Source organism: Lepus europaeus, chromosome 19, assembly GCF_033115175.1.
Source record: "Lepus europaeus isolate LE1 chromosome 19, mLepTim1.pri, whole genome shotgun sequence".
NCBI lineage: Eukaryota > Metazoa > Chordata > Mammalia > Lagomorpha > Leporidae > Lepus > Lepus europaeus.
Genome location: NC_084845.1, coordinates 11,615,799 through 11,632,352, shown reverse-complemented (window position 1 = coordinate 11,632,352; position 16,554 = coordinate 11,615,799). Strand labels below are relative to the sequence as shown.

Genomic DNA, 16,554 nt, shown 5'->3' with positions numbered 1-16,554 from the left:
AGAAGATCTCTCTCTCTCTGTCTCTCCCTCTCTACCTGTAACTCTGCTTTTCTTTTCTTTCTTTTTTTTTTTTAAGAATTATTTATTTTATTTAATTTGAAAGTCAGAGTTACAGAGAGAGGAGAGAGAGCGAGGTCAGTCAGTCTTCACTCCCCGATTGGCTGCAATGGCTGAAGCTGTGCCGATCTGAAGCCAGGAGCCAGGAGCCAGGAGTTTCTTCTGGGTCTCTCATGCGGGTACAGGGGCCCAAGCACTTGGGCCATCTTCTACTGCTTCCCCAGCCCATAGCAGAGAGCTGGATCAGAAGTGGAGCAGCTGGGTCTCGAACCAGTGCCCACTGCAGGTGGCGGCTTTACCTGCTATGCCACAGCGCCAGCCCAACTCTGCTTTTCAAAAATATAAATAAATCCTTAAGAAAGAATTGTGAGACAATGCATTTCTGCTGTTGAAGTCACTCATAGTCACGCAGCCCTAGTACAAGGGGCTTAACGTGGTGTCTGGCGCGTGACAGACGCTTAGCAACATGCTTCCTGCTGTTGATTCATAGCAAGAACATGTGTGTGCATGTGCACATGTGTGTACACATGTATGTTTTGACTCTGTAGATTCTGAGCTTGGCAGAAAGGGGTGGTGAGGAGCCAGCTACCCAGAAACACCACCACTGCCCCTTGCACCCTCGAAGTCTCTGAGCTTCTCGAGCTCTCCAGCCCTGGGCTCCATGAGCAAGGAGCTGAGGAGTAAGCAGCAAAGCTTGGCCGGAGGGCAGGGCTCCTCTCCCATCTCTGCCCGGCGCGTGTGCGGGGAGCCGGCCCCGCAGAGCTCCAAGCCGGCAGCGTCCTCATTGGACAGGGGAGGCTGGGTGTGCGGCTCCTCTCAGCGCCTCTGATGACGCCCTGGTGGACTGCAGGCGTGAGTCTGGGGACCAGGGGGATTGATCCTCGTCCTCTCTCCCTTCCTCTCTCCTCCCTTGCAGGGCAGAGCCCTGCCTGCCAGTCTGTCTGTCCTGGAGGTGTCTCCTGGCGAACCCTGCCAGCTTCAGCCCCTACTCCCCTCTCTGCTCTTTCTCAGAAGGAACATTCCGCTTGCAGGACCCAGCTCGGAATGCTGGTCCCAAAGGAGCGTGCAGGGAGCCGTGGGAAAGCCCTGAGCACTGGGAGTCCCGAGCACCGGGGACCCAAACACACTGAGTCTGAGGTTCTGGAGGTCGGAGATCCCAAGCCCCACGCTTTTGAACGGCGCTCAGAATCGTGTCCAAGAGCTGACAGCTTTGTTTCTCCACAATTCTAAGATTCCCTGAGTTGAGATTTCTGGAAGGCTCTTAAGGAGACACGCACGTGGATGGACGTGCTTCAGTTCTGACCCTGGGCTCGGCCAGGGTGGCCCTGTGCCCTCACCCTCATCCTCATCCAGGGAGCTGGAAGCAGCCTCTGCGTGGAATCCAAGTCACAAAGCACACAATGGAAATGGCAAACACGTAGGGGTCACAGGAGCGTTCCCACCGCTCGATCTCAAACGCCAGTCCCCAAGGAGGACTGTGTGTGTGTGTGTGTGTGTGTAGCATTTAGTTTAAGAAACATGGAGGGGGCTGGTGCTGTGATGTAATAGGTAAAACCACTGCCTGCAGTGCCAGCATCCCATCTGGGTGCCAGTTCGAGTCCCGGCTGTTCCACTTCCCATCCAGCTCTCTGCTATGGCCTGGGAAAGCAGTAGAGGATGGCCCAAGTCCTTGGCTCCTGCACCCACATGGGAGACCTGGAAGAAGCTCCTGGCTCTTGGCTTTGGATGGGCCCAGCTCTGGCCATTGTGGCCAATTGGGAAGTGAACCAGTGGATGGAAGACTTCTCTCTCTCTCTGCCTCTCTGTAATTCTGCCTTTCAAATCAATAAATAAATCTTAAAAAAATAAAGAAACATGGAGGCCCAAGGCTGATGGGTACAGGTGTTCAGGTTGTGCACTGCTTAATGCCACTTCTAAGGGGACACACACTGACTAATTTGAGAGTCGGCAGGTGATCCTGAAACTCAGATCAGCAGAGTGAGCCCATGACAGGGCGGGCGTTTGGCCTGGTGGTTAAGCTGCTGGTTGGGACACTCATAGCCTGGGTTTGAGTCTTGGCTCTGCTACCGATTACAGCAGCAGGTGATGGCGCAAGGGACTGATTGGGTCCCTGCTCCCCACACAGGGCACCTGGACTGAGTTCCAGGCCCTGGCTCTGATCTGGCCCAGTCCTGACCATGTGGTCATGTGGGGTGGATGGGACCTCTGCCTACGTCTCTCTCTGTCTCTGCTTCTCAAGCAAGGAATAAGGAACCTACAATGGTGCATTCATGGTACACTCCAGGCAACACACAGTCCTACCCTTGCACACATGTGTGCACATGCTCTCTCTCTGACACACTCATGGCCCATCCAGAGTGTGCAGGCATTCTCTGAGAGTGTTTCTCCCTCACCCATGTCACCAAGAGGCCGTCCCCAGGCAGACTCTGGATTGGACCAGCCGCCCTACGTGGTGGGGCTCGGCCTGGGCTGCCCTGCTCCGGGTGTGTGCAGCAGTGGGCACAGGTGTGGTGAAGCCTGCCCAGCTGGGACCCCACGCACCCCAGCCAGGGCCCTTCGGGTCATGTGCGGATGCTCTAAGCTGCCTCCCTTTCCAGAACGAGCCCAGCGCGGGCAGAGAGGTCTGTGTTCAGGCGCTCGGCTGGACACTCGGGCTCTGGGGGACCTCGGCAGAGGCTCAGCTTTGTCACCTGTGAAATGGGCCTGGGTCCCATCCCCCCGCCCACTCCCACCCCCCACGGCGAGGGGAGAGAACACTGCTCTCAGCACGGCGCTGACACGGAGGACTTGCTCAATAAATAATAGCTGTTATTAGAATGCGGTGCGCGCATCTCCAGCAAGGCCCACCCCCAGGCACTGGCCCTCGCCCCGCCCCCTCCCGCAGCCCCGCCCCTGCCTAGCGCGGCACGAAGCTCATGGTGTAGGTTCGCGGGATCGTGGCGAAGCCCACGTGCTTGGGGGACACGTCGATGTCCTGGGGCGCCTGCTGAGAGCGGAAGCGGAAGTTCTGCATGATGGTGGTGAGGAAGAGGAAGAGCTCCATTCTGGCCAGGCCTTCTCCGAAACAGTAGCGCTTTCCTGGAGCGGAGAGGCGGGCGGTGAGGGCCGAGCCCACGGCCGCCCCGCGCCCGGCGCCCCGCGCCCCGCGCCCCGTCCAGCGCGCAGGGTCAGGGAGAACTGCGGGGACGGCGCTCGGAGCCTCACTTTCCCCGCGTGGGAAGTGCGGACGCCACTTCCCCTCGCCTACAAGTTCGCGGAGCACGGGGCTGAAAGATGGCTGTTCGCTGCAGTATTTGAAATCCATGTATAAACTTTGCTCCTCGTGTGCATTTTCCCGTGACCCTTGGAAGACCCCTCCTACGCCTGGATTTCAGTTTTTTTGTTTGTTTGCTTTTTGAGTGCCCAAATAATCACATCTTCCAATCCTGTTTTCCGGGAACTGTTTGACGCCCCCTCATCCCCTGGGAGAGGCCTGGCCGCCCTCCATGGTCTCTTACCGATGGAAAAGGGCACGAAAGCGTCGCTCTTCTTAAACTGCCCCTTCTCATCCAGGAAGTGCTGGGGGTAGAATTCCCGGGGCTTGGAGAAGAACTTGGGGTCTTTCAGCACGGAGCCCAGCATGGGGAACACTTCGGTGCCCTGGCAAGGGGGGGGGGCAAGTAAGTGGGGGGTTGCCCAAAGGGGCTGGCATGGGGGTCGGGGCCTCTGTGAGGGCAGCTTTGGCAGATAGAAAGCTCCTGTCCCTGAGAGGAGATTTGGGGGGTGCAGGGTTCGTGTCCTAAGGCAGGAGGTTCTAGGGAAATGGGCCTGGTGTGTGTGTGTGGGGATGTGGGATCCAGGAATCCCTGAGCTTAGTGAAGTCTTTGCAGGAGTGGGACAGGGGCTGGTACGAGGGGGTGGGGGGGTGGCTGCAGGTCCTTCCTGGCTGGGCGGGGCAGCACCTTGGGGAGGAGGAAGTCCCGGAACTTGGTGTCCCTGGTGACCCTGCGGGCCAGGCCCATGGGGATCATGTCTGTGAATCTCTGGATCTCGTGGATCACCGCCTCTGTGTAGGGCATCTTTGCCCGGTCCTCGATCTTGGGCTGCCGGTTCCTGCCAATCACTCGGTCGATCTCCTCGTGGACCTTGGCTGGGGGAGCAGAGGTGCGGGGTTTAGGGACTCACAGGGCTCGGTGCAGGGATGATCGTCCCAGTACCAGCACAGCAGGGGTCTGCGTACAGCCCGGAGCAGGGTCTGGTTACCCTGGCCAGGCTGGGGCCCTCGGGGGTGTCACGGGAAGGAGTGGGCCGTGGGTACTCAGTGGGCTCAGCCCAGGAGCGACTTGCTGACGGCTCACACGTGCCCAGCATTTTACCAGCTGGTGAGAGCCTGGTGCCCGCCAGCTGAAGATTGCCCTGTCGCTGGACAGCAGGGTGTGTCTGAGGGTCAGGGGTGCTGGGGACGTGGGGACCCTGCGGCAGGCTCAGAGGAGCTTTAGGGCCCTTGGCCCCCACATTGCTGCCCCCCCCCCCCCCCCCCCCGCCTCACCCTCCACATCTGGGTGTTTCATGAGCAGCAGGAAGCCATAGCGCATGGTGGTGCTGACGGTCTCCGTGCCCGCAAAGAAGAGGTTGAGCGTGGTCAGCACCAGGTTCTTCATGTGGAACTCCGACTTGGGGTCCTTCTTCTCCTGCAAGAAGAGCAGGGCTTCCAGCTGAGCCCACTCCCCAGACCCGGGCACCCTTCTGGGTTGCCACCTTTCAACCCATCTCTCCTAGGCCCACAGCTACGGTGGGCAGAGGGCCTGGGGACCTGTCAGGCTTTCAGCTCTGTGCCCCAGCTGCTGGCTCCACCTGAGGTTCTCCTGCTGTCCTCTGTGTCTGGCTGACCGTCCTTGGGGGGTCAGCCTAGTTGTCACTCTTTAAATGGTAGGGATATTTAGAGAGGGATCGAGAGAGCGAGAAAAGAGGACCGAGGTGGCAGGTGTGGTGAGGCGGAGAGAGATCTCTGGGGCTGCAGGTGCACAGAGGCAGCACCATGTCCTCCCACTCCCCAGACGTCCTGAAGAGGCTTCCTCCCTAGAGCCTGCGAATCTCAGGAGCCATAAAGCCCCTTTTCCTATCCTCACACAGGGGGACTGACCTCCAGATGGGGGTGGGGACCCTCCAGTGTCACCCAGGAAAGCCAGATGCCCTGTGCTGGCCATGTAGGCATCTCTGATAAACAGGATAGGAAAGGCCAGAGAACCAGGTGGCTAAAAGCACCAGCCCCAGGGTCCAAGGGGCCAGGATCTGAGCCAGAGCCACTGCTCCCTCGCTGGAGGACCCCACACAAGCCACTCACACCCTCGGGCCCTCGGTTTCCTTATTTGTAAAACTGGGGATGTAGCAGAACCTCGTCCAAGAGCCTCAGTGAGTTTTCCCAGGGGAAAACCACAATGCACGCCGAAGCCTGCGGAAGCGGCTGTGGCACAGGAGGATTTGCACGCACAGGTCCTGCCCCCGGACGGTGAGCTGGGATTACAGGGTTGATTATGATGAGGGCTCGTTTGAATGTTCTCCCCCTGTCCCCCCGGCCCCGGCTGCTGGGGCGCACCTCCTGCATGCGGATGAGGAAGGAGTCGATGAAGTCCCGCGGGGAGTTGGGGTCCAGCGTGCGCTGGTTCCGCTCCACCTTCTTGGCTATGAAGTCCCTCAGCCCCTCCAGCTCCTTGAACGCCTGTTGCTGCGGCCCTGGCAGGTGCTTCATCACTGAGTAGAACATCTCGTAGAGCTGAGGGCAGGCAGAGACGGGGCAGGGAGGGGCGGCCTCAGTGGGCGGCACCTCACGGGGGCAAGGCAGGCAGCGGCTCAAGGCACCTGTCCATCGTTTAGGTGCTGGGGGTGGGGGTGGGAACACAGGTTATTGAGCTTTTGCGTGGTTTGCACGTGGGTGCCACTGTCCAAGAACTTAGACGAGATGGGTGGGGACACACATCTGGGTGTTCAGATATTCAAGTGAGATTGGGTGGGAGTTTAGCTATCCAGGTGAGGCTGCCATCGGACAGGGTCACCTAGTTAGGTGTTTAGGCACTGGGGAGGGCTTGGTTGGAGACAAGCTGTCCAGATACTTATTGGATCCGTGGGTGGGTGGGTGGGGCTTCTGTGCCGATGCTCAGGTGTTAAAATGGGAGAGATACCTGTTCAGGTGTTCAAGTGGGCCGCAGAGAGGGCACCTCTGTGAGGTGAGTCAGTGGGCTGGGTTGGAGGACACATATTTGGGTGTCTGGGGAGCCATGTGCCCCCCAAATATTCACGTGTTGAGGATTCTGTCCAGGCATTCAATACCTATGTGGATGGAGCAGATATCCCAGGGGGCTGGTCTTGGACACCCATGCAGATGTCAGATTATTTTGCAGGGCTGGGTTTTGCAGTGCCAGGGGTTCAGGAAGTGGGTTGGAGCAGCTGCTGGTGGGGGGTGGAGCTACTCAGATGGGGCAGGTAGGGAGCCTCCGTTAGATGTTACAAGTGAGCACCACCTCAAGTTGAAGGTGGAGTTGAAGACATGTATCTTGCCTGCAGCCTCTGTTTTGGGGGGCACCTGCTGAGATACCCCGATGTCCCTGGAGACTGAATTGGGGCATCTGTCCCGGGTTTGGGAGCAACTGTCCAGTGTTCCAAGAGTGGGGGCTGGCTCTGCCCGGGGGGCCATGTTTGGAAGCAGATAGGAGTTTGGAGCCACGGGTGCCTCCTGGGTGGGCAGCTAGCAGGTGGCGGGAGAGGCGTGGGAGGGCCAGGCCGCTCTGGGTTACCTGCCCCGTGGACGTGGCTGTGAACTGGAAACTTCCCAGCATCATCCGCAGCAGCGACAGGAACTCCTTGTCCTCGTAGTCAAAGCGGTCCCCGAAGACAATGGAGCTGATGACGTTGGAGACCGTGCGGCTCAGGAAGAAGGTGGGGTCGATGAAGGCGCCTGCGGGGGGGGGGGGGGGGGAATGGAGGTCGGGGTGGGGCGTCAAGTCGGGGACCGCAGCCCCGTGCCGCATCTCCACCCCATCCCCAGAGCAGCCCCTAGGGCAGGGCAGAGCGCGCACCCCTGGACCCCAGCTCACCGCGCGTGTCCCGGAAGGCCTCGATGAGGAAGCCCGCCTCCTCCTGGATGCGCTCCTCGATGCCGCGCTTGCCCACGCCGAAGTCCCGCAGCGTGGAGATGGCGAAGCGCCGAAGCGGCCTGGCGCGCTCCCAGGTGCTGAACGCCACGCCTGGGGAGGTGAGCGCGGGGGCTCGGGGATCAGAGGGCAGCAGGGCACTGAGCAGCCCGGAGGGGCGCCCAGGAGGCGGAGGGGAGGGGAGGGGAGGGGAGGGGAGGGGAGAGAGAGAGAGAGAGAGAGAGAGAGAGAGAGAGAGAGAGAGAAACAGACACAGGCTGCTTCTCTCCGGGCCAGGCGGAAGCAGCGAGCCAGGAGCTCCGTGCGGGCTCCCAGGTGGGTGGCGGGGCCGGCTGTGCTTAGCAGGGAGCAGAGGTAGGACTGAGCCCAGAATCTGTGGTGGGGGATGCAGGCTCCCGGGGTGGGGCGGCTTAGCTGCTGCCCCCACAGCTCCGCCTCACCTGGGGGGATTTTGAAGCACACCCTGCGAGGGGTCACCAAAGAGTGAGTGGAAAATGGGTGCGGTGGGAACACCGTGCGTGGAGTTCCAAACGGTCTTTTAGGCCAAACCAAACATCTTTCAGTTCTGTTCCCCAGAAACTTAGGGAAGCCCTCTGGCGGTGCGGGAAAGTAAGACTGAGGGAGAAGAGGGGGGCAGGGAGAGGGAGAGCAGGCAGCTGGGGAAGCCCAGATCCTGGTGAGAGAGGCCGGGAGAGATCAGCATGGGGATGGAGACACAGACAGGCGAGAGAGTCAGGCCTGGGAGAGGGGGCAGGGGATGGGGCGGGGGCTCAGCCACAGCCTCTGCTGGGCAGGAGAATCCCCCGGGGAGAAGCCTGGGGAAGCTGGGGCCGGCTGCTTCCTTCCTGGGGTCCCCCTCACCGTAGCCTTTGAAGAGCCAGTCGAAGGTGGCCTGCTCGCCACGCCCACTGAAATCCTCAGCCTGGTCCACCAGCGCCTCCTTCACTGCCTCCTGCCCGCACAGCACCACGATGCGCCGCGGGCCCAGGTGGATGGTGAACACTGGGCCGTAGCGCTCGCTGATCTGATGGAGGCGGGGGGGTGGGGCAAGGTTAGGGGGAGCCGTCTCCACGTACCCGAGGGGCTGACACCCCAAGATCTGGCCTTTCCTGGCGGGGACCCTCAGACAGAGCATTTTTTCCCAAGACCCTGGTCCGTTCCCAGCCTCCCTGGCCGCCCGCACCCGGCTCCTGCCCGTGGTACCTTCATGAGGGAGTCGTACATCTGCTCTGTGTTCAGCTGCAGATAGTTCCCGATGAAGGGCAAGGGGGTGGGCCCAGGGGGCAGCTTCCCCCAGAGCTTCCTCTGCCGCCAGACGGACAGCAAGATCATCACGGTCAGGCATGCCAGCAAAGCTGCCAGAAGCAGCCCAGAGGCCAGCATGGTGGCAGTGAGAGTGACAGTCAGATGGCAGTGGCCGGGATGGCTTCCCTTTATACTGCTTGGGGACAGAAGGGCGGACTTTGATCCTGGTTATACAATGGTTTCATTTGACCTCCCAACTACGCCCCTCGCCCTGCACCCCGCCTTGCTTGGGATACAGCCAGCAAGGGGGGTGGGGACACGGGGTACCCGGGCAAATGAACAGAGAGAGGCTGCCAGACTGACTTGGTGGCGCCTGCAAGGAGACCAAGGCTGTGGATCTGGGGGAGGGTGTAGCAGACACGTTCCAGACTGAAGATGTTTTTTAGATTTATTTATTTTACTTGAAAGGCAACAAGAGAGAAAGAGGGAGAAAATGAGATTTTCCATCTACTAGTTCATTTCCCAAATGGCTACAATGGCCAGGACTGGGCCAGGTTGAAGCCAGGAGCCCAGAACTCCATCCGGGTCTCCCATGTGGGTGGCAGGGGCCCAAGCACTTGGGCCACCTTCTGCTTTCTTCCCAGGTGCATTAGCGGGGAGCCGGCACCAGAACTGAAGATTTTGGACACAGGGGAGCACCCGAGCTTCGGCTCTGTTGGTCTGTGAGAGTGTCGGAAGGGAACCCCGTAGTTGTGGGGAGAATTAGAAGGTCTGAATGGTTTCGGGATGAGACAGGATGCATGGCTTTTGGTGAGAAGGGACATAGGTTTAGGGGTCTCGGGAGGGCGGGTCCAGAGGTGTGGATTTGAAGCTCTGGGGGCACGGAAGGGCCCAGTGCTGTGGAGTCCCGGGAGGAGAGGGGAGAGAGCTCTAGAGTGAAGCTACTTTTTTTTGACAGGCAGAGTGGACAGTGAGAGAGAGAGACAGAGAGAAAGGTCTTCCTTTTGCCGTTGGTTCACCCTCCAATGGCCGCCGCTGCCAGCGCACTGCGGCCGGCGCACCGTGCTGATCCAAAGCCAGGAGCCAGGTGCTTCTCCTGGTCTCCCATGGTGTGTAGGGCCCAAGCACTTGGGCCATCCTCCACTGCACTCCTGGGCCATAGCAGAGAGCTGGACTGGGAGAGGGGCAACCGGGACTAGAACCTGGTGCGCCGGCACCACTAGGCGGAGGATTAGCCTATTGAGCCACAGCACCGGCCTCCTTTTTTTTTTTTTTAAAGATTTATTTTATTTATTTGGAAGAGTTACAGAGCGAGGGAGAAACAGGGGTGGGGGGGTTTCCATCCACTAGTCCACTCCCCAAATGACCACACTGGCTGGAGCTGTGCCAATCCGAAGCCAGGGGGTTCTTCCGGGTCTCCCACCTGGGTGCAGGGACCCAAGGACTTGGGCCACCTTCTACTGCTTTCCCAGGCCATAGCAGAGAGCTGAATGGGAAGTGGAGCAGCTGGGACTTGAACCAGTGCCCAAATGAGATGCCAGTGCTGCAGGCCGGGGCTTTATTCCTTGCAGGGGGGCCAGGGCGGTAGAATCCCCATCACCATCTCTGGCTGGGAAAGGGTGGATGAGCTGAGCACATTTTGGTGGAACTTGTCCCAGAACTGGAGAAGACTGACTCATGGCCACAGCTGGCAGAGGTGCCGGCCACACATCGGCAAACAGCAAAAACAACCACTAACATGGCGGAAAAGTCCCAGCCGCCCCGAGGGTCATAATTAGCTGGTTTCCCACTCAGGGCTGGGCTCATGGTGTCATTGCTATTGTCACTTTTTTATTACCAGCGTCTCCTGCTTTCTGGCCAAGCGTACTGAGGACAGGAAAGAGAGAGAGGACAGGGGGCGCTGTGAGTGCCCCTTAAGCCAAAGGCCTTGCACTCCCGGCGCTCCCACCCTGAGCCCCCAGCGTCCCCGTTCTGGGCTCTGCTTCCCCGACCTGTGGGAAGGGAGTTTTGGGGAAGCGAGGGCCTCGTCTCGTCCAGGGATGACCCCTGGGTTTTCAAGAGGCTGCTGTGGGCAGGCAGAGGGAAGTGTCGCAGGAGAGGTCTGGGTGACCCCAGTGCTGGGAGCAGCGTGGACCTGGGCCACGAGGGTGAGAGTGGAGAGGGGTGAGTGGCTCTGCTGGCTTCCTCTCCTCGCAGTTCCTCCTTGATGAGGACACGGCCAGAGCTTGCTGTACTGCGGGAAGACAGGGTCCATGTGGGCGGGGTCTTACAGAATCTTTGTAACAACAGGGCTGGATTGGCGCCATCCCCATGGGGTGCCACAGGTGGCGAGGGAGCTGGGTGGGGGGCGCTCTCTTGCCCCTTCTCCCTTCACGGACTGCCCAGCCCACGTGAGGACCAAGCTCAGCAGCAGCAGGGGACACAGTGTTAACGCTGGCCATTGGTTCTCCCCAGGGAGGGGACTGGCATGGCACATTGGCGCTGGACTTGATGCCAGGAGCTATTGGTAGAGGCAAAGGCCCTGGTGCCAAGGGGGCTCTGGGTGCGGGCTCGGGGGGCCAGTCGAGAGGGCGTCAGGGCACGGTACCGTGTTGTCTGACATGAGCGTGAGGCAGGTGCTGGGATGGGTAGGTGCTGTGTGGGCTTGCGACTGGCTTCAGCTCCACCCCAAGAGGGGCCCCTGGTGGGCCCGGGGCAGACGCTGGGGTCAGGCTCCTCAGGTTGCATCCTGCCTCAAGGCCCCTAACTCTGGACGTGTGGTGTTGGGTGAGGTTGGCACTCCCCAGCCTGGCATCCTATTCAACGTGTTCTGAGGTCTGTGGGGAGGGCACAGGGGGCAGGGCATGAAGCAGGAAGAGGAAAGCTGTTGATTCTGGAGGGGGAAGAGGTGGGGAAGGCAGATTAGCGCGTGCAGGTGTCAGTCCCCTAATCCTGGTCAGCAGCCTGCACCTGTGCTGGCTCTCAGCCTGGGTGCCTCCTCTCCCCCTGGAGCCTCAGAAAGCAGGGAGGGGGGACCCTGGGGAGTCTGTTTCTTAATGAAGTTGGCACCAGGAAGGGAACCGAGTGTTCAAACAGGCTGCTGGGAGCTGGCCAGGGAGGGGGCGGGGGGCGGGACGGGAGAACTTGGGGACAGTGAGGTCAAGAGGGTTTGTCCTTGTTGATGAGCTCAGTGCCTGCAGTCACATGGGAGGGACAGGTGCCGGTCTGCAGGTGACCGAGGGACTGGCTGCTGGTATGGGGGACCCAGGAAATCCTTTCCCCTCCTGGGGCCTCAGTTTCCCCTTCTGGATGAATGGGTAAGAGCAAGGTTCCCTGTTGCGACTCTGAGCAAGCCACTTCCCATCCTAATGACAGAGCGTGCCAGGGGCTTCGGGGAGGAGTGCATGGGCGGATGGGTGTGGGTGCTGTCAGCCTGGAGGAGAAAGGGGATGAGGTGGGCGCTTCCCAGAGCCCCCTCTTGGCTTTCGCACCCTCCGCCCTCCAGGCGAGGGGGAAGGGAGAGGGGCTTGTGGAAACGTCTCTCCCCACACCTTCCTCAGCACGGCCAAGCCCTCCAGAGCTCTAGGCAGGTGCTGAGCAGTGATCATCCAGGCTCGGAGGCTGACGCTGGAGCAGGCACCACCTAGGAGGGTCCGTCAGTGCTGGGCCCTCAGACTGAAGGAGCCTGGGGTGCGGGACTTCCTCCTTGCCTCTGTCCACCGTGGCAAGTCAGTCCTGCTCTAGCTCCCGCGTGCTCCTGGAGCTTGTGTGTGTGCTGTCTTCTCCCAGGTGCCCCTGTCGCATTCCTCCTTATCTATGCCTCTGTGTGGGCACTCCCAGGCGCGTGTGTGGCGTGTCCACGTGTATGTTTTGGTGTGTCTGTGTTGGCAGGTGAATTTGCTTGTGCACCAGTCTTCACGGGGTGTGTGCTTGAACATAAGTGGTCTCCAGGCCTGTTTGTGTCCACTGGTGTCCCTCTGAGCGCACGTGTCCATGGTGGTGTCCCTGAATTCCTGCCAGTCTCTGCAGCTGTCTGTCTGTCCAAGTGGGTAGCCTGAGGACACACGTGCTTTGGGCTTTGCCTGTTGGGGAGCTGTCTCTGGCGTATGTCTCCGTGTCCAGCCTGAGGAATGGCTGCACCCTCCCATCTGTGTGTTCACATGAGCCCGTGGGTGGTGTGTGTGTGCGCGCGCCCTGTTGTGTGCATGTGAGCGTCTGAGACCTGCCTGTGCCTGTTCAGATTCTCACCCGGCCTGGCCCAGCTCCATCTCTCATCTTAGAAAAGCAAACAGCTCCTTCTGTTTTTCAGAAGGTTGCCTTCCCTCAAGGTCACACTGAATGGAAAAGGCCTCCAGGGGAGGTGTGTCCTCAGGGTGGACACATTGGAATATCCTCTCTCCCACGGTATCGCTGCCAGCCTCTTAGTGTGTAATCGACACGGCCAACAGCGCCAGTGGAGCAGTGCTGAGAGCGCCCGTGCAGGCCAGCCCTGTGCCGGGTGACACAGAGGTGACACCGAGCGCCCACTCCTGGGGGAGGCGGGTTCATCTGCAGACAGGGACACCAGGGGGACAGTGCTGAGGTGGGGTGGCCCCAGCTGAGAGGCTGGGCCTGCCGTGGGGAAGGGCAGGTGCTGCAGGAATCCAGGACTGGCCCCTGACTGGGCCTCTGGGGTGCAGGGGAGGCCACTAGAGGGCAAGGCAGGGGTGCTCTCTGGAGAGGTGGGGTTCAGAGCTGGAGTTCCAGGTGGGGTGGAGGGAGCTGCCTGGACAGACCCCTGGGACCTTGTTCAGCCAGTTGTCACGGATTTGGGAACCCATGACAGAACAGACTTAAGGTAGCAGATGTGAGGTCTGGTTTGGACAGGTTAGAGAAGCAGGCCTGGTCACTGTTCTTTCGGATTTCTTAGTCCAGTGGGAGAGCACACCCAGATAAACTAAAGCCTCCAATGATACTATTACTATTTAAAAAAAATTGGGGGGGGGGCCGCTCTGTGGCGTAGAGGGTAAGGCCGCTGCCTGCAGTGCCGGCATCCCATATGGGTCCCAGTTCAAGTCCTGGCTGCTCCACTTCTGATCCAGCTCTCTGCTGTGGCCTGGGAAAGCAGTAGAAGATGGCTCAAGTGCTTGGGCCCCTGCACGTGGGAGATCCGGAAGAAGCTCCTGGCTCCAGGCTTCGAATCAGCTCAGCTCCAGCCATTACAGCCATCTGGGAAGTGAACCAGTGGATGGAAGATAGCTTGCTCTCTTGCTCTCTCCTCTCTCTCTGCCTCTCCTTCTCTGTAATTCTGACTTTCAAATAAATAAATAACCTTTAAAAAATAGGATGAAATTAATATAACCTAGAACGGCCTTGGAGCGCGCAGTTCAGGAGCTTTAGGCATCCACCGCCTGACATCTGGTTCCCAAACTCCTCCAGCCGGGCTCCCAGGGGCGGCCCTGTGCGCAGGGCACAGCCGCCCACCGCCGACCGCTCCTGGACTCCTCTCTCCGGTGAGCAGCTTTCCGGGAGCCCGTTCTGCACCAGTCACTGCGGCAGCGGGGCGGGGGTGGGGGGGGGGCTGCTGTCTCCCTGTACAAGGGAGGTAGGGGGGCCGGCAGGCTGGAGGAGCCCGGCTGGGGCCCCACGGCCAGCGAGGGTGCAGCTCCGGCTCCTCACCTGTGCACGGCCACGCGGCTGCGCGTTCCCGCTCGCACCACCGCTCTGGGGTTCCGCGCACGCCCCGTCGGCTCTCTCAGGACACTGTCACAACAAAGCTGTGTAAAGTTAACAAAACGGAGACTGCAGCCCCCACGAGAACCCGCGGCCGCGACCTTCGCTCCTGGCCGCCCCCTCGGCCGCCTGGCAGCTCCCGCGTGGCGGTGGCCGTGGCTGTCTGTGCTTTGGCATCAGCGCGCACGGTGAGGCCGGGGTTCGTCTCTGGCCTGCAGGTTTAGGAAATGTTAGGACTGCGCCCCCGCTGGTGTGCGAGTCCCGCGGGAAGCTCGGCTCCTGTCTGCACCGCCGCCTGAGGACAGCGCTGGCTCCCAGTGACCGGAAGCTTGGTCCACTTATTATTATTGTTGTTATTATTATTATTATTTCCGTCAGAATTGTGCAAGCTGAGCTGGTTAGAGCTCTGTGGTGTTTCTCTCGTTTGAATTAGGACAGGGACAAAATTCATTTCTTCTTTGCAAATTTCTGTGGCTTGTCTGCTGCTGTGCGGGTTTTGTCTTTAACATCATCTTGTCCTCCTTTTTAAAGATTTGTTTGTTTGAAAGGCAGAGTTATGGGGGCCAGCGCTGTGGCATAGCGGGTAAAGCTGCTGCCTGCAGTTCTGGCATCCCATATGGACGCTGGTTCAAGTCCCGGCTGTTCCACTTCCAATCCAGCTCTCTGCCGTGGCCTGGGAAAGTAGTGGAAGATGGCCCAGGTGCTTGGTATTGCACCCACGTGGGAAACCTGGAGGAAGCTCCTGGCTTCAGATTGGCTCAGCTCTGGCCATTGTGGCCATTTGAGAAGTGAACCAGTGGACGGAAGACCTTTCTCTGTGTCTGCCTCTGCCTCTCTGTAACTTTCAAATGAATAAATAAATAAGTCTTTTTTTTTTTTTCTTAAACAGCAGAGTTACAAAGGGGTGTGGGAGAGAGGGAGGGAGAGAGGAGAGAGATCTCCCATCCACTGGTTTACTCCCCAAATGGCCACAATGGCCAGGGTTGGGCCAGGCTGAAGCCGGGAGTCTGGAACTCTCTGGGTCTCCCTCATGGGTGTCAGGGGCTCATGGACTTGGTCCATCTTCCCCGTTTTCCCCGCTGCATTAGCATGGAGCTGCATTGGAAACAGAGCAGCTGGGACTCACATTAGCACCCTGATAATAACCCATGCACCACAACATAGCATCTGTGTTTTGCTTTTGTAAAATGGCTTTTGGTCTGAAGGCAGGCTCTGGGCTGTGCCAGAGAGAAACTTGCAGGGCAGGTGACTGCCACAGCACTTGCTGGCGGTGGTGGTGGCATCTAAAGGACAGAGCCAGGGATGAGTCCTGCATCCCATGTGTAAGCCCTGTCCCAAGTTGTGACGGATCGTGGGACTGTTTACGCGTTAGAAACCCCAAGGTCCGTAGCTAAAGCTCAAAGGACTGGATTGAAATCTCAGAGCTCGGAGAACTTAGCCAAGGTAACTGACTTCTGAAAAGAAATACATAGTATTTTCAACAGAACTTAAGAGAACCCAGAGTCTTTACCACGCGTCACCTGTCATAACCAGGGTCACGTCCAAGATTAGTGGGCATGGGAGACACAGGACAATGTGACCCACACCAGAATAGACCACTGCTGGAGGCCCGTCCTGGACGACCCTCATGTTGGATTTAGGTGGTAAGATTTTAAAAAATATTTACTTGTTTATTTGAAAGGTAGATTTACAGAGAGGCAGAGGCAGAGAGAGAGAGAGAGAGAGAGAGAGAGAGAGAGAGAAAGAGAGGTCTTCCATCCACTGGTTCACTCCCCAAATAGCCACAATGGCCAGAGCTGCGCTAATCTGAAGCCAGGGAGATTCCTCAGGGTCGCCCACGCGGGTGCAGGGCCCAAGGACTTGGACAATCTTCTACTGCTTTCCCAGGCCACAGCAGAGAGCTGGATCAGAAGAGGAGCAGCCGGGACTCGAACTGGTGCCCATATGGGATGCTGGCACTGCAGGCGGTGGCTTTACCTGCTATGCCACAGTGCTGGCCATGTGATAAGATTTTTTAAAAGTTGCATTTTTGCTTAAATGAAAGGCAGAAAGAGAGAGAGGGAGAGAGAGACAGAGACAAGGATGGAAACAGAGAGAGAGAGACAGAGAGAGAGAGAGAGAGAGAGAGAGAGAGATCTTCCATTATTTCACTTCCCAAATGCCTGCAACAACTAGGACTGAACCCAGGAGCCAGGAACTCCAGCAGGTCTCCCACGCGGGTGGCAGGGACTCGAGTACTGGTGCCGTCATCTGCTACTTCTCAGGTTGCACGTTAGCAGGAAGCTGGAATTGGAAGCAGAGCTGGAACTGAAAACCAGGTGCTCCCGTGTGAGCTGCAGGCGGCCCAAGCAGCCTCTTAGGTGCTGTGCCAATGTCTGCCTCTCTGAGAAGGTTTTGAAATCAGCCATTGTATTTAGGGTCAAGGATATAGAAG

General features: G+C 58.9%; 1 protein-coding gene across 1 annotated transcript; it reads right to left on the bottom strand.

The window, feature by feature from the left end:
* Nucleotides 1-2,844: 2,844 nt before the first annotated feature.
* Nucleotides 2,845-8,609, bottom strand: LOC133748341 (cytochrome P450 2A11). Its single transcript, XM_062177071.1, has 9 exons — nucleotides 8,388-8,609; nucleotides 8,046-8,208; nucleotides 7,128-7,277; nucleotides 6,828-6,988; nucleotides 5,633-5,809; nucleotides 4,586-4,727; nucleotides 3,999-4,186; nucleotides 3,555-3,696; nucleotides 2,845-3,135 (listed from the first exon to the last, which is right to left on the bottom strand). Exons 1-9 carry the CDS (start codon nucleotides 8,565-8,567, stop codon nucleotides 2,954-2,956), a joined length of 1,485 nt encoding a protein of 494 aa, XP_062033055.1. The 5' UTR covers nucleotides 8,568-8,609; the 3' UTR covers nucleotides 2,845-2,953.
* Between the last annotated feature and the right edge of the window lie 7,945 nt (nucleotides 8,610-16,554).

Excerpts from the sequence above, each read along its gene's own strand:
- LOC133748341 (XM_062177071.1), bottom strand. The coding sequence starts at position 8,567 with ATGCTGGCCTCTGGGCTGCTTCTGGCAGCTTTGCTGGCATGCCTGACC. Across the intron at positions 4,187-4,585 it reads GAAACACCCAGATGTGGAGG|CCAAGGTCCACGAGGAGATC; the intron begins GTGAGGCGGGGG and ends CTGCTCCCCCAG. Across the intron at positions 3,136-3,554 it reads TTTCGTGCCCTTTTCCATCG|GAAAGCGCTACTGTTTCGGA; the intron begins GTAAGAGACCAT and ends TCTCCGCTCCAG.